This window comes from Macaca nemestrina, chromosome 6 (assembly GCF_043159975.1).
Source record: "Macaca nemestrina isolate mMacNem1 chromosome 6, mMacNem.hap1, whole genome shotgun sequence".
In the NCBI taxonomy this organism is placed as follows: Eukaryota; Metazoa; Chordata; class Mammalia; order Primates; family Cercopithecidae; genus Macaca; species Macaca nemestrina.
The window spans coordinates 137,356,182-137,369,278 of NC_092130.1; the positions used below are offsets into that span (position 1 = coordinate 137,356,182).

General features: G+C 37.7%; 1 protein-coding gene across 6 annotated transcripts in view; it reads right to left on the reverse strand.

Annotated features, from left to right (window-relative positions):
- Positions 1-13,097, reverse strand: part of LOC105487487 (nicotinamide nucleotide transhydrogenase) — a 101,140-nt gene that overhangs the window by 49,722 nt on the left and 38,321 nt on the right. For all 6 annotated transcript variants that reach the window (XM_011750952.3, XM_011750951.3, XM_011750950.2 and 3 more), the window contains 6 exons: positions 10,702-10,835; positions 10,219-10,410; positions 9,507-9,660; positions 5,620-5,781; positions 4,334-4,444; positions 3,045-3,190 (listed from right to left, as the gene is read on the reverse strand). In XM_011750952.3, the coding sequence (XP_011749254.2) occupies positions 3,045-3,190; positions 4,334-4,444; positions 5,620-5,781; positions 9,507-9,660; positions 10,219-10,410; positions 10,702-10,835 (899 nt within the window). The remainder of the gene's footprint in view (positions 1-3,044; positions 3,191-4,333; positions 4,445-5,619; positions 5,782-9,506; positions 9,661-10,218; positions 10,411-10,701; positions 10,836-13,097) is intronic.

Genomic DNA, 13,097 nt, shown 5'->3' on the forward strand with positions numbered 1-13,097 from the left:
TTCCATCAATACCGAATTTATTGAGCGTTTTTAGCATGAAGGGCTGTTGAATTTTGTAAAAAGCCTTTTCTGCATCTATTGAGATAATCATGTGGTTCTTGTCTTTGGTTCTGTTTATATGCTGGATTATGTTTATTGATTTGCGAATGTTGAACCAGCCTTGCATCCCAGGGATGAAGCCCACTTGATCATGATGGATAAGCTTTTTGATGTGTTGCTGAATCCGGTTTGCCAGTATTTTATTGAGGATTTTTGCATCGATGTTCATCAGGGATATTGGTCTAAAATTCTCTTTTTTTGGTGTGTCTCTGCCAGGCTTTGGTATCAGGATGATGTTGGCCTCATAAAATGAGTTAGGGAGGATTCCCTCTTTTTCTATTGATTGGAATAGTTTCAGAAGGAATGGTACCAACTCCTCCTTGTACCTCTGGTAGAATTCAGCTGTGAATCCATCTGTTCCTGGACTTTTTTTGGTTGGTAGGCTATTAATTATTGCCTCAATTTCAGAGCCTGCTATTGGTCTATTCAGGGATTCAACAGATGACATGATTGTATATTTAGAAAACCCCATTGTCTCAGCCCAAAATCTCCTTAAGCTGATAAGCAACTTCAGCAAAGTCTCAGGATACAAAATTAATGTGCAAAAATCACAAGCATTCTTATACACCAGTAACAGACAAACAGAGAGCCAAATCAGGAATGAACTTCCATTCACAATTGCTTCCAAGAGAATAAAATACCTAGGAATCCAACTTACAAGGGATGTAAAGGACCTCTTCAAGGAGAACTACAAACCACTGCTCAGTGAAATCAAAGAGGACACAAACAAATGGAAGAACATACCATGCTCATGGATAGGAAGAATCAATATCGTGAAAATGGCCATACTGCCCAAGGTTATTTATAGATTCAATGCCATCCCCATCAAGCTACCAATGAGTTTCTTCACAGAATTGGAAAAAACTGCTTTAAAGTTCATATGGAACCAAAAAAGAGCCCGCATCTCCAAGACAATCCTAAGTCAAAAGAACAAAGCTGGAGGCATCATGCTACCTGACTTCAAACTATACTACAAGGCTACAGTAACCAAAACAGCATGGTACTGGTACCAAAACAGAGATATAGACCAATGGAACAGAACAGAGTCCTCAGAAATAATACCACACATCTACAGCCATCTGATCTTTGACAAACCTGAGAGAAACAAGAAATGGGGAAAGGATTCCCTATTTAATAAATGGTGCTGGGAAAATTGGCTAGCCATAAGTAGAAAGCTGAAACTGGATCCTTTCCTTACTCCTTATACGAAAATTAATTCAAGATGGATTAGAGACTTAAATGTTAGACCTAATACCATAAAAATCCTAGAGGAAAACCTAGGTAGTACCATTCAGGACATAGGCATGGGCAAAGACTTCATGTCTAAAACGCCAAAAGCAACGGCAGCAAAAGCCAAAATTGACAAATGGGATCTCATTAAACTAAAGAGCTTCTGCACAGCAAAAGAAACTACCATCAGAGTGAACAGGCAACCTACAGAATGGGAGAAAATTGTTGCAATCTACTCATCTGACAAAGGGCTAATATCCAGAACCTACAAAGAACTCAAACAAATTTACAAGAAAAAAACAAACAACCCCATCAAAAAGTGGGCAAAGGATATGAACAGACATTTCTCAAAAGAAGACATTCATACAGCCAACAGACACATGAAAAAATGCTCATCATCACTGGCCATCAGAGAAATGCAAATCAAAACCACAATGAGATACCATCTCACACCAGTTAGAATGGCGATCATTAAAAAGTCAGGAAACAACAGGTGCTAGAGAGGATGTGGAGAAATAGGAACACTTTTACACTGTTGGTGGGATTGTAAACTAGTTCAACCATTATGGAAAACAGTATGGCGATTCCTCAAGGATCTAGAACTAGATGTACCATATGACCCAGCCATCCCATTACTGGGTATATACCCAAAGGATTATAAATTATGCTGCTATAAAGACACATGCACACATATGTTTATTGCAGCACTATTCACAATAGCAAAGACTTGGAATCAACCCAAATGTCCATCCGTGACAGATTGGATTAAGAAAATGTGGCACATATACACCATGGAATACTATGCAGCCATCAAAAAGGATGAGTTTGTGTCCTTTGTAGGGACATGGATGCAGCTGGAAACCATCATTCTTAGCAAACTATCACAAGAACAGAAAACCAAACACCGCATGTTCTCACTCATAGGTGGGAACTGAACAATGAGATTGCTTGGACTCGGGAAGGGGAACATCACACACCGGGGCCTATCACGGGGAGGGGGGAGAGGGGAGGGATTGCACTGGGAGTTATACCTGATGTAAATGACGAGTTGATGGGTGCAGCACACCAACATGGCACAAGTATACATATGTAACAAACCTGTACATTATGCACATGTACCCTATAACTTAAAGTATAATAATAATAAATAAATTTTAAAAAAAAAAGAGAGAATCAAAGCTTAAAGAAGTTACATACTTTCTTCAAGGCAAATGATCAGTAAATTGGAAATCTGGAATTCAGACTAAGGTCTTTCTGACTCACTGCTCCAACTCTTCTCAAAAAAAAAATTGTTCATTCAATAAATACTGCATGTTGGAAACACAGAAGAAACTAAAAGACAGTCATTGAAAAGAAATAGAAAATACGGAGTTCAGAATTGTTTCATTATAAATCCACAACAATCTAGCTAGATACATAATGAAGATACTGATAACCTTCCTAACTCCTTTTACATGTGGAAAAATGTAACAAAACAAAGACATAAACCCATATTTAAACTCAGTTACCAGAAAAATCTGTCTCTAGAATCCAGGGTCCTGATCCTTAGGGGAAGAGAATGCTCGGTTTGACCAAGATGTTTCTAGGGTTATTGTTGTATTTGCTTGACAGAGTTGTATTTGCTTGATAATTTGAATTAGGATAACTAGCAATGTTAAATCTAATAGAGAAGAAAATATTGTGGTAAATATAAAAACTTACAAAGAGCCTCTTACCTGTTCAATGTTATAACCACTGTAGAGGGCAGCTAAATATCCACCAACAAAGGTACCAGCAGGGAGCAGATACAGGTAGTTGTATTCTGGGGGGTCAGTGGGACGCTTGAACATGTCCAGCATTCTCTGAGTTACCAGAAAGCCACCTTAGCAAAGCAAAGGAAATAAAAAACATAGTACCTCTTTGAGCTCACTGAGCAATATGATTTTTTAAAGTGCTACATTTTTTCTATTTTAAGCACATCTTTATCACCTAGGAATAAATATAATTTAAAGTAACATTTTGCAACCTCAAATTTTTTTTTTTTTTTTTGAGATGGAGTCTCACTCTGTTGCCCAGGCTAGGGTGCAATGACACGATCTTGACTCACTGCAATCTCCGCCTCCCAGGTTCAAGCTATTCTCCTGTCTCAGCCTCCCGAGTAGCTGGGATTACAGGCTCACGCCACTATGCTGGGCTAACTTTTGTATTTTTAGTAGAGAGCGGGTTTCATCGTGTTGGCCAGGCTGGTCTCGAACTCCTGACCTTAGGTGATCTGCCCGCCTTGACCTCCCAAAGTGCTGGGATCACAGGTGTTAACCACCACACCCAGCCAAAATTTAAGGTCATTGTATTACTAAAGTCAGTTCCATTAGAGAGGTGGGGGAAAAAACACTAAATATATTCAGGAAGAAAATGCTATCAGAATGCAAAACTAAAAGAAAAAAGCCATTCAAAAAGCTTGAGAATGTGAAAGATCAAAGATTGGCATCTTTTTCTAGTAGGTTGTTACATTTGTAAAACCCTATAAAAAATTATGAAAGAGAAAAATACCATATCAACAGGCACCAGGTTTCTTGGACACAATAAAGAATTTTTAGCTACAAAATAGCATCAAACGAGTCTCACATATGAGTGATGTGCGAGGCTTTCAGTGTCCAGGAACAAACGCTGGCTGGGATAAGGCAAAAGACTAAAATTTGATCTAAAATTATACTCATTTATAGATGTTATGGTGACAGCTCTAACCCAACTTACTTCAAAACTATGCATTCAGTAACTTTCCAGTTAACTTGTAGCAAGACATCATTTTGTTTGTTTGTTTTGGGGAACTGGGGGTTGTTCTCTCACCAAGAGTTTCTAAAAATTACAGATGGGCAAAATAACTAAAATTCCTGCACAAAAAGCATTTACGGTCTGAGTGAAACCTTTTTTAAAGGCACAATTATGTCTATTTTATACTGATTTATATTTGCTTTGTATGTCTCCATTGAAAATAGTCCTCTGAGACCTTTCACTGACATCATACCTGCAATGTTGACAGAGGATATGAATGTGGCAAGAGTAGCAAGGCCCTGAGAAGTTGTGGAAGGATACAAATGTCCTCCCATCAGTGCCAACCCACCAACTGCAGTCAGGCCTAGAAAGAAAGCATCAACATGGTGAATAGTGATAGTGACACCACCAAATCAAGTATCATAGCTGAAGTACCTCACACACATAGATTCATAGAGGGTAAAGTTCTCAATATCAAAAAACAAGGCAGCTTTCTTATACCCTCATTAAAATGAAATAAACAATTTTCCTTATGCAGACTGTGGACAACACAGCTTCACATCATTCTCACTGAAATTACTACTGTGGGAAAAGGGTTAACAAAACTTTTTCTCCTTCTGCATTGGATTTGGACTTTCCTTTAACTTTCTAGCTATGTTCCTCCAATACCGATATAAATCCACCAATGTTATAGACAACATTGCTTATGGTTAAAAAGTGACCCTGGTAGATAATTTGCATGTAAACTGGAAGAAACTATTAATGAACTGTAAATGTCTGCTGGGGATGCCTAGCTTTGGGTTTTCCTGACTACAGCACCTCTTGGAGCTAGACATGTTCCCTGCAGAGATCCTCGAAGCTATGCCTATGGCAACGTTATAAAAGATGACTATTGGCCCTGAGGCTTTTAAGCCAGGACGGCTCCCATGCTTGTCCAATGTAGGATTCATTCCCTCATATCTGAACCATTGCTAGGGGACAAAGAAAATAGATCCTGGGCAGCCACGTGGACTGCTGCTGCTGCATGAACTGCTGAAAAGACTGGCACCAAAGAGAAATGCCTCATGCCATCTCACTGGAAAGCGATGTTTTCCTGTCCCATAGCTTCATGGTGAACCTGATGCCACACAGGGCCTATTGTAGCCATGCTAGGCTGAATGTTGAGTTGAATTCAAGGAGAACCCTATAGGATGTTGCAACTATGATTCTGTGGAATGCTGGTTTTCAAATTTTATCAGTGGAATCCTTCCTTTAAAAAAAAAAAAAAAAAGAATCAAACTTGGAAGAAGTAACAGTGGCTCTGTCCTGCTTGAAATGGGAGCAGCCCAAAGAGCTGACACACTTCCATGGCCTCTTACTTTGCAGGCCCATATTCCACACCCTCTCGGAGTCTGGGAGCCCTTAGATCACCAAAGCAGATGCCTCAGATGCCAAGCAAAACAACTTGAAAACACACTTTATAAACGTCATTGATAGTCCTCCTAGAGCTGAGTAAGCCTATGAAAACCTGAAATGAGGAAAAACAAGAGAGGAACAAACCTGAGATTGCATTCGTCACAGACATTAGTGGTGAGTGGAGAGCAGGGGTCACTCCCCAGACGGTATGATAGCCCACAATGCCGGCCAAGCCAAAAGTGGTCACCATCTGAGAAAAGGCTAGATTGGGAGCTGCAATGCCCAAACCCAGTATCCCTGTGAGACCTAGAGAAAGAAAGTAAAGAGTGTGTGTGAGCTGACATCCAGTTGTCTCAGTAAGATTAAAAGCACACCCATAAATATGTGAAATAGTCAATGCTTTTAAATTCCACTCCCTTGCCAGTAATGAGCAGATTTTTTAGACGTTTGACAATTAAGAAGTAGGGGGATGGAGGAATACTGTGGACAAAACCCAACTTTCTGACCGCCACCCCAAAATAAGCTATAAAGATCTAGTAATATTTACGAGTCACCTTAATAACAATTTGCACATTTTCCTCTGTGTAGTTTGTCCTCTTCCCTGTTTTAACTTTTATTGACAATGCCACATATGTTTATACAAGCATTTTTATTCCCAATTACAGGCCTATAGAGGATCTACCAAAGCATTTTCTACTGGGGCAAGACACAACCTTTATAAGACAAGACTTTTATGAGGCCAATTTTATGTCACTCTCAGATTTGGCTGAGGAATAGGGGTTTTAAAAGAGTAGGAAGAATTTCATTCACTCCAGCACCTCCCCAAAACATATGGCTTCCACCCACCCGGGACACAAGTTTTGCAATTGCTCCTGAATCTGGACTGGACTGTTGGCCAGGGCAGTCAGGTCCAGCCTCAACACCAAGTCAGCAAACAGGATTTTACAAAGAAAAGGAAAAAAAATACAAATTAAATTAAGAATGTGCAGAATACAAACAGCTCTGAACATACATCTTTAATTATCGCCTTCCTTGATAGCAAACATGTGGACAGTTGTTCTGCAACAGAAGAAAGGGTTACCTAGTGGTCAGTAAAAAGAAAATGACAGTGGGTGACCAGGGAACTAGAAGTTAACTTTCCTGAATAAGGTACCTTTTTCCTTGATGTAAACTATTACTTTGGAAGTGGCACCACTGAAATATCTAGGGATTGACATTAATTTTACATTAAATCATTCAATATGACTGTAGTTTTAATTTATTTTCCTACCCACATATCATGTATCCAAGGTTCCAGTGCATAGCCCATTAACCATCTGATTAGAGAGTTAGATACAACACTGTTTTCCAGTTAAAAATTAGAGAAGTTGTATAGGGTTGTGAATAAGAATATGTTTTCTTAAGTCAGTCTGGTTTGAATCCTGGTTCTGCTGCTCCCTAGCTGTGTCATCTCAGGCAAGTTACTTAATCTCTCTGTGCTTCAGGTCTTCATATGTAAAATTATCAACCCTCTCTGTCTTCATCTGGAAAAGAAAATAATAATATACCCACTTTGCTGAATTCTTGTAAAAAATAAATGAGCTAAGGTATGTAAAGTATTTAGCACGGTGCCTAGCAGTCACTAAATGCTAGCTATTATTATGACCACATTAGTCAGGAAGCACTACCTTCTCATAATCCACGGTCCTTTGTGTTAGCCATCTGTGACAAAAACTACGTCATATACCTGAAGGTTTTCTTATCAACTATTTAATAAACTAATGTCTTTTCTATCATATATTTAGTAACATATGTCAGACTATATTTCTATATCTGTATAACAGAGGAAGAGAAAGGCTGATGAAAGAAGAGAAAGCAAATCACATTCTTTGAAGAATGCTGTTCAAATACATTTTTAATACATATAAAAGAAAAATGCTTATTTTTAATATAAAAGAGGGAGTTCAAGATAAAGAAAAACACATATAAGTTCATCCTTTCATTCACTGGAATATGCCACTGTCATATATATTAAGAAGCAATATGCCCTGATTCAAGAAATATAAGAGAAACCAAGAAAAATAAATCATTATATGTGCCTTGCTACATTTCCTTATGAATCTGAAAGAGAAATGGAAATTTACAATCCTACTCATAATATGTTCCATGTACAACACAATAACCTCATTTATTTTGTTTTTTTAACAAATAAGTGCAAGTAGGGACACTGCTTCATCTACTCACAGTGTTCACCACTAGAGGCTTTTTCAGTCATTTTGCTGAGACTTGCTCTTTATTCAAGGAGAGTTACATGTTTAGCTTTAAAACATCTGGACTCACATGGGAATTTGGAGGATGCTGAGTCTACAAGAATTCTATGTGCTTGGTGCTGGTCCTTAATTCTTTATAGTTTGCTTTTGTTTTGTTTTTGTTTTGGCTCTGAATAGATCTAAACATTTTTAATTCATTCTTTGAGAGAGAAACCAATTTAAAATCAAATATCCGTATTTCAGCCTCTAACAATGCTTAGCCAAAATGAATATTACACCACTTTACAATAAATTATTTAGTGTTTTCGTGAAGAATGAATTTTAAAACAAAGAAGTTATGTTAAATCATAAAGAAAGAGATCTAAATGAAAATATTGAATTTTTTTACAAGTTGAGTAACTCAAAATGTTAGTCACATGTTTAAGGACTAAAGCCTATATTGTAGTACTTATTCTTTAAGGCAAACATTTGGTTCCCTTGTCTTACCCATGTGTGCAGATAATCACAACTGATATTTCACAAAAAAACAGAAAAAACATAATTATATTTATATGCACTTAACACCAGCACAATATGGCATACATCACTTCTCAATACATTTGATGTAGATAAAAGTAATCTCAGCACACTGGCAGGCCACGGCAGGAGGATCACTTGAGCTCAGGAGTTCAAGACCAGCCTGGGCAACATGGTGAAGCCCCATCTCTACAAAAAAAAACACACAAAAATTAGCTGGGCATGGTGGCATGTGCCTGTAGTCCCAGCCACTCAGGAGGCTGAAGTGGGAAGCTTCCTTCCTCAACCACAGGAAGTTGAGGCTGTGGTGAGACATAATCACACCGCTACACTCCTACCTGAGCAACAGAAAAAGACTCTGTTTCAAACATATATATAGTACGTATATTTTTAATATATAAAAATAACTGTTTTTAAAATGTTTTCTGTAAAAGGAAAAATGTTTATTGCCTGCATATTATTTCACATGCTTTCATTCCAGTATTTAGCACACTGACTCTATTTATTGCATCAATAAATGTAATCTCCATTTCTGTAGAGGTGAGACAAGTAGTATGTTGCTGAAAAACCAAGTCTTTCAGGCCTGATTACTAATGGAGTCCAAAAAAGACAACAGCATTTCATTTACTAATTTTGACAATTAATATATTGCTTGCAGGCCGGGTGCGGTGGCTCACGCCTGTAATCTCAGCACTTTGGGAGGCCAAGCCAGGCAGATCACGAGGTCAGGAGATTGAGATCGTCCTGGTTAACATGGTGAAACCCCATCTCTACTAAAAATACAAAAATTAGCTGGGCGTGGTGGTAGGCACCTGTAGTCCCAGCTGCTCAGGAGGCTAAGGCGGGAGAATGGCATGAACCCGGGAGGCAGAGCTTGCAGTGAGCCAAGATCGCGCCACTGCACTCCAGCCTGTGACAGAGAGAGACTCCATCTCAAAAAAAAAAAGAAAAAATACATATATCTATATATCTATAGATATATGTGTATATATGTGTGTATATATATCTATATATGTATATATCTACATATGTATATCTATCTATATATGTATATACCTACATATGTATATATATCTACATGTGTATACATATCTATGTGTGTGTATATATCTACGTGTGTGTGTATATATACACATATATACACATATAGATATACACACACACGTAGATATATACACACACACGTTTATATACATACACATACATATATATATAACTTGCAAAATCAAACAATCAAGACTAAACCCTGGTAAATGGTATCCTCACCTGCTGTATATGCAGAAGCCGTTGTCATTGTCTTCCTGAAGGGTGTAATGGTAGCCGCTTTTTCAGCTTCCAGCTCAGCCACTGTCTTCTGTTTTACTGGGGCACCTTGAGGAATATTTTTCGGTGTGGGAGGTGGGAAAATCACTTTACCATCCTAATAGATATTAGAAAATAGTACATATTAAAAAGTCAATCCAGCATTTCAAAATTGCTTAAAGAATATACTTTACTATTTTTTAAAACCCTGTTCTTTTAAATATATAAATTCTTTTAAATATATAAATTCATACAATTGGTAACATCATTTTACATAAATATGTCACATGTGTATACAAATACTAATATCCATGTTACATATACATACATATATATGTAATTTGTACGCGTACAGGACATATATGTAAGAATGAAAATCAAACCCTTAAAAGCAGATAAGTGGGGGGAATGTTTAATTTTTACTTTATTCAATTTGTTTGTTCATTCTGCTTTTCAAAAGCAGTGTATATTTTTGGTAAGTCATGTACTTTTAAGTCTTTGAAATATTTTTCTTTAAATCATTCTGCATTTACAAATAATTTTTATCAGCATAAACCTGGCATACCAATACCTTATTAAAATATGTCTCAATTCCGAAATAGATTTCTTCCATAAACAGAAATTCTAAAACAAATTTACACTAAAAGCACAGGAAGGAATAGATCTCTTTACTTACTTTCATCACTGCAGTTCCTCTGATGACATGACCCATCGTACCAAAGTCAAAGTCATCTTTCACATCAAAATAAAAATTATCTTTGTCCGGGCTGATGGCCTTCAGGAGTTTGGTGATGTTGTTGGAATATAGGGTGCTGGCCTGAGTGGCCATTCGGCTGGGCAGGTCTGTGTAGCCTATGTGAGTAATTCCCTAAATGAACAAAATTACAGTCAAAAAAGTCTATCGCCCTACATTCACATTCATTCTAGAACAATTCTCATTCATATTCAATGCTAAGTTTTGAAATTATGTATCTTTATAAATATACGTACCTACCCATAAACATAAATACATATTTCAACAGGAGCTTTAAATATGCCTATTTTTAATTTTAAAATTTCAGGCCTCAATGTCTCTAAATATTTAAAGAAATAAACACCCCCTCATAACTCACTTAAGATATGAGAAGTGATCGCAGATAGAAAATGCATCTTGCTATACCTTATGAATGTAGAGTTCTCCTGGCTTAGTGGTTTCAAAGTTTCCACCAGCCTCAGCAGCTAAATCCACAACAACTGAACCTTCCTTCATTGACTCAATCATTTCTTTATTAAATAAAACTGGAGCTTTTTTACCTAATAAAATCAAAGAAAACAGCACAAGTTATATTATCATTTTCTAATGCCTTAACGTCTAATTATTACAATAGTCTCTGGCCATTCAGGAATTTAACATCTGAAATTTTAACTCTTTCCAAGAGACCCCTAAAGACCATAGCATGGGTGAGACTGGGAATTCTCTTAAGGAAAAAAATACGATGAGTGTGAGCTGCAAAGGCAGTGTGCAGGAGGGAGCCATGTGACTGGCAAGCAGGCCCTGCCATCTGCTCAGCATGAGAATCTCAGCACTGCTCTCCCCACCTGGTTTATACACCACAGCATTCACGAAGAGATCAACAGTTTGACTGTTTTTTAAAAAATGCATAATAATAAACCACTATGGAAACTATATGCACCCAAATTGAACAATTCGTAAAGGTCACCAATGTCAAGAGTACAGTTAATGCTAATTTATGAATTACAAAACAGAATATTGCCAATTATCTTAACATATGTCACCAGATTTTCTGACACATCATATTAACCTACCTTAATTTAACACAGAAAATTCTGAGAAGAGACAGGAAAATGCCAAGAGATCAAAACAGTGGAATCCTACAACTCCAAAAGGTTTAGGAGTTCCCTCATACACTTTTATTCCCACTCAACAATTATGTATTGGTGTCTATAGTGAGTCAAGCCCTATCTATGCCTGGTGCTGGGAATACAGTGGTAAATAAACAAACAAAAAAAAAAGTCCTTGTTCTCATGGTGTACATTTTCCTTATTTAATAGTTCACCTTTTAAATTTGCAATGTGTTTTTAAGACGTTCACTAATTCTTAAATAAAAGATGAAAACCCAGACCTTAGGACTTTTCGAGCTAATATACATCAGTATGTTCAACAGGGGCTTATACTGTCAGCATACTATCGTGTTCGCATTTCCATAAAACAATAGAAATACCTAAATCAAAAGATAAAGGAAATAAACTTGTGAGATTAGTAGTATGGAAGTAGAGCATAGCCGGGTGCAGTGGCTCATGACTGTAACAATTTGGGAGGCTGAGGTGGGGAGGATCACTTGACCCTAGGAGTTCCAAACCAGCTGGGGTCACATAGCAAGACCTCATCTCTACAAAAATAAAAAACTTAGCTGGACGTGGTGGCATATGCCTATAGTCCTAACCACCCAGGAGGCTGAGAAAGGAGGATCACTTGAGCCCAGGAACTCGAGGATGCAGTGAGCTATTTTTGCACCACTGCACTCCAGCCTGGACAACACAGTGAGACCCCATCTCTTAAAAATATACATATCTTTTATAAAAAGAAAGCAGAGCATTAGTAGCCTGATTATCTTTAGCTCTTCTTTTGAAAGCTTTCAATTCTGTATTTACAGAATTTGATTCGAAAAGGAAAAATAACGTTTGTAGTACATGTGGAATTAAAAGGTTGTGAAGATACAAGTGAGGTGTTTATGTAGTACTTCCTTCTTTTGCTACAAACTGTATAGTTTCGAGATAAAGTACAAATCCTAAGGCTCCTGGGACTGAATGCCTCTCACCCTGGGTGAAGTGCTTTTTCTAACATGCCCTCTCAAAACTGCACCATTGGATCTTCTTCTATTCCAGCCACACTGGGCTCACTGCCACATGATTTGTTAGAAGATCTCTTGTCCTTTCTTTTGAGTTTCCAAGAAAGAGCAAGAATCAAGAGACATTTTGCCCAGAGACAATACCCTGAAGTTCTGGTAGTTTCACCACTTCTCAAAATTCTCCAAAAGTATTCCTTTCCTCTACCCTCCACACTATAATCTAACAAAGGCACCTTGAATATTTAACTAAACTTTACTCGACCATGAGAATTTGAGGAAGCAAACCACATCTATCTGAGGACTCTTCCCAAAATAAAGGTCATGCTGCTTGGCTCTCCAGTGATTTAAAGTTATGGATCATATGGCTACCTCTACATACAGGGGCACATTTAAAGGGCTACCTGTACTTTCTAGGTATTTACTGTCATCACCATCCCCACCCCCTGGGGCCAGAGCCTCTTCTCTATCTACCAGCCATTGTTTACCACAGCTTTTCCTCCCACCTTATTTGTACCCAGCTTTGGCCAATGATTGCACATATTTGATTTGGCATCTAACTAATTTCCTCTGCCCTAGATATTTGTGATTCCTTCTTTCTCCTGAGACATCCATAGCTAAGGATCAGTCCTTGGACTGTATGCTACCACTTTGCGAGACATCAAGTGGCCAAAACCATTTTAGTCTCCCTAGAAACATCAAAATATAC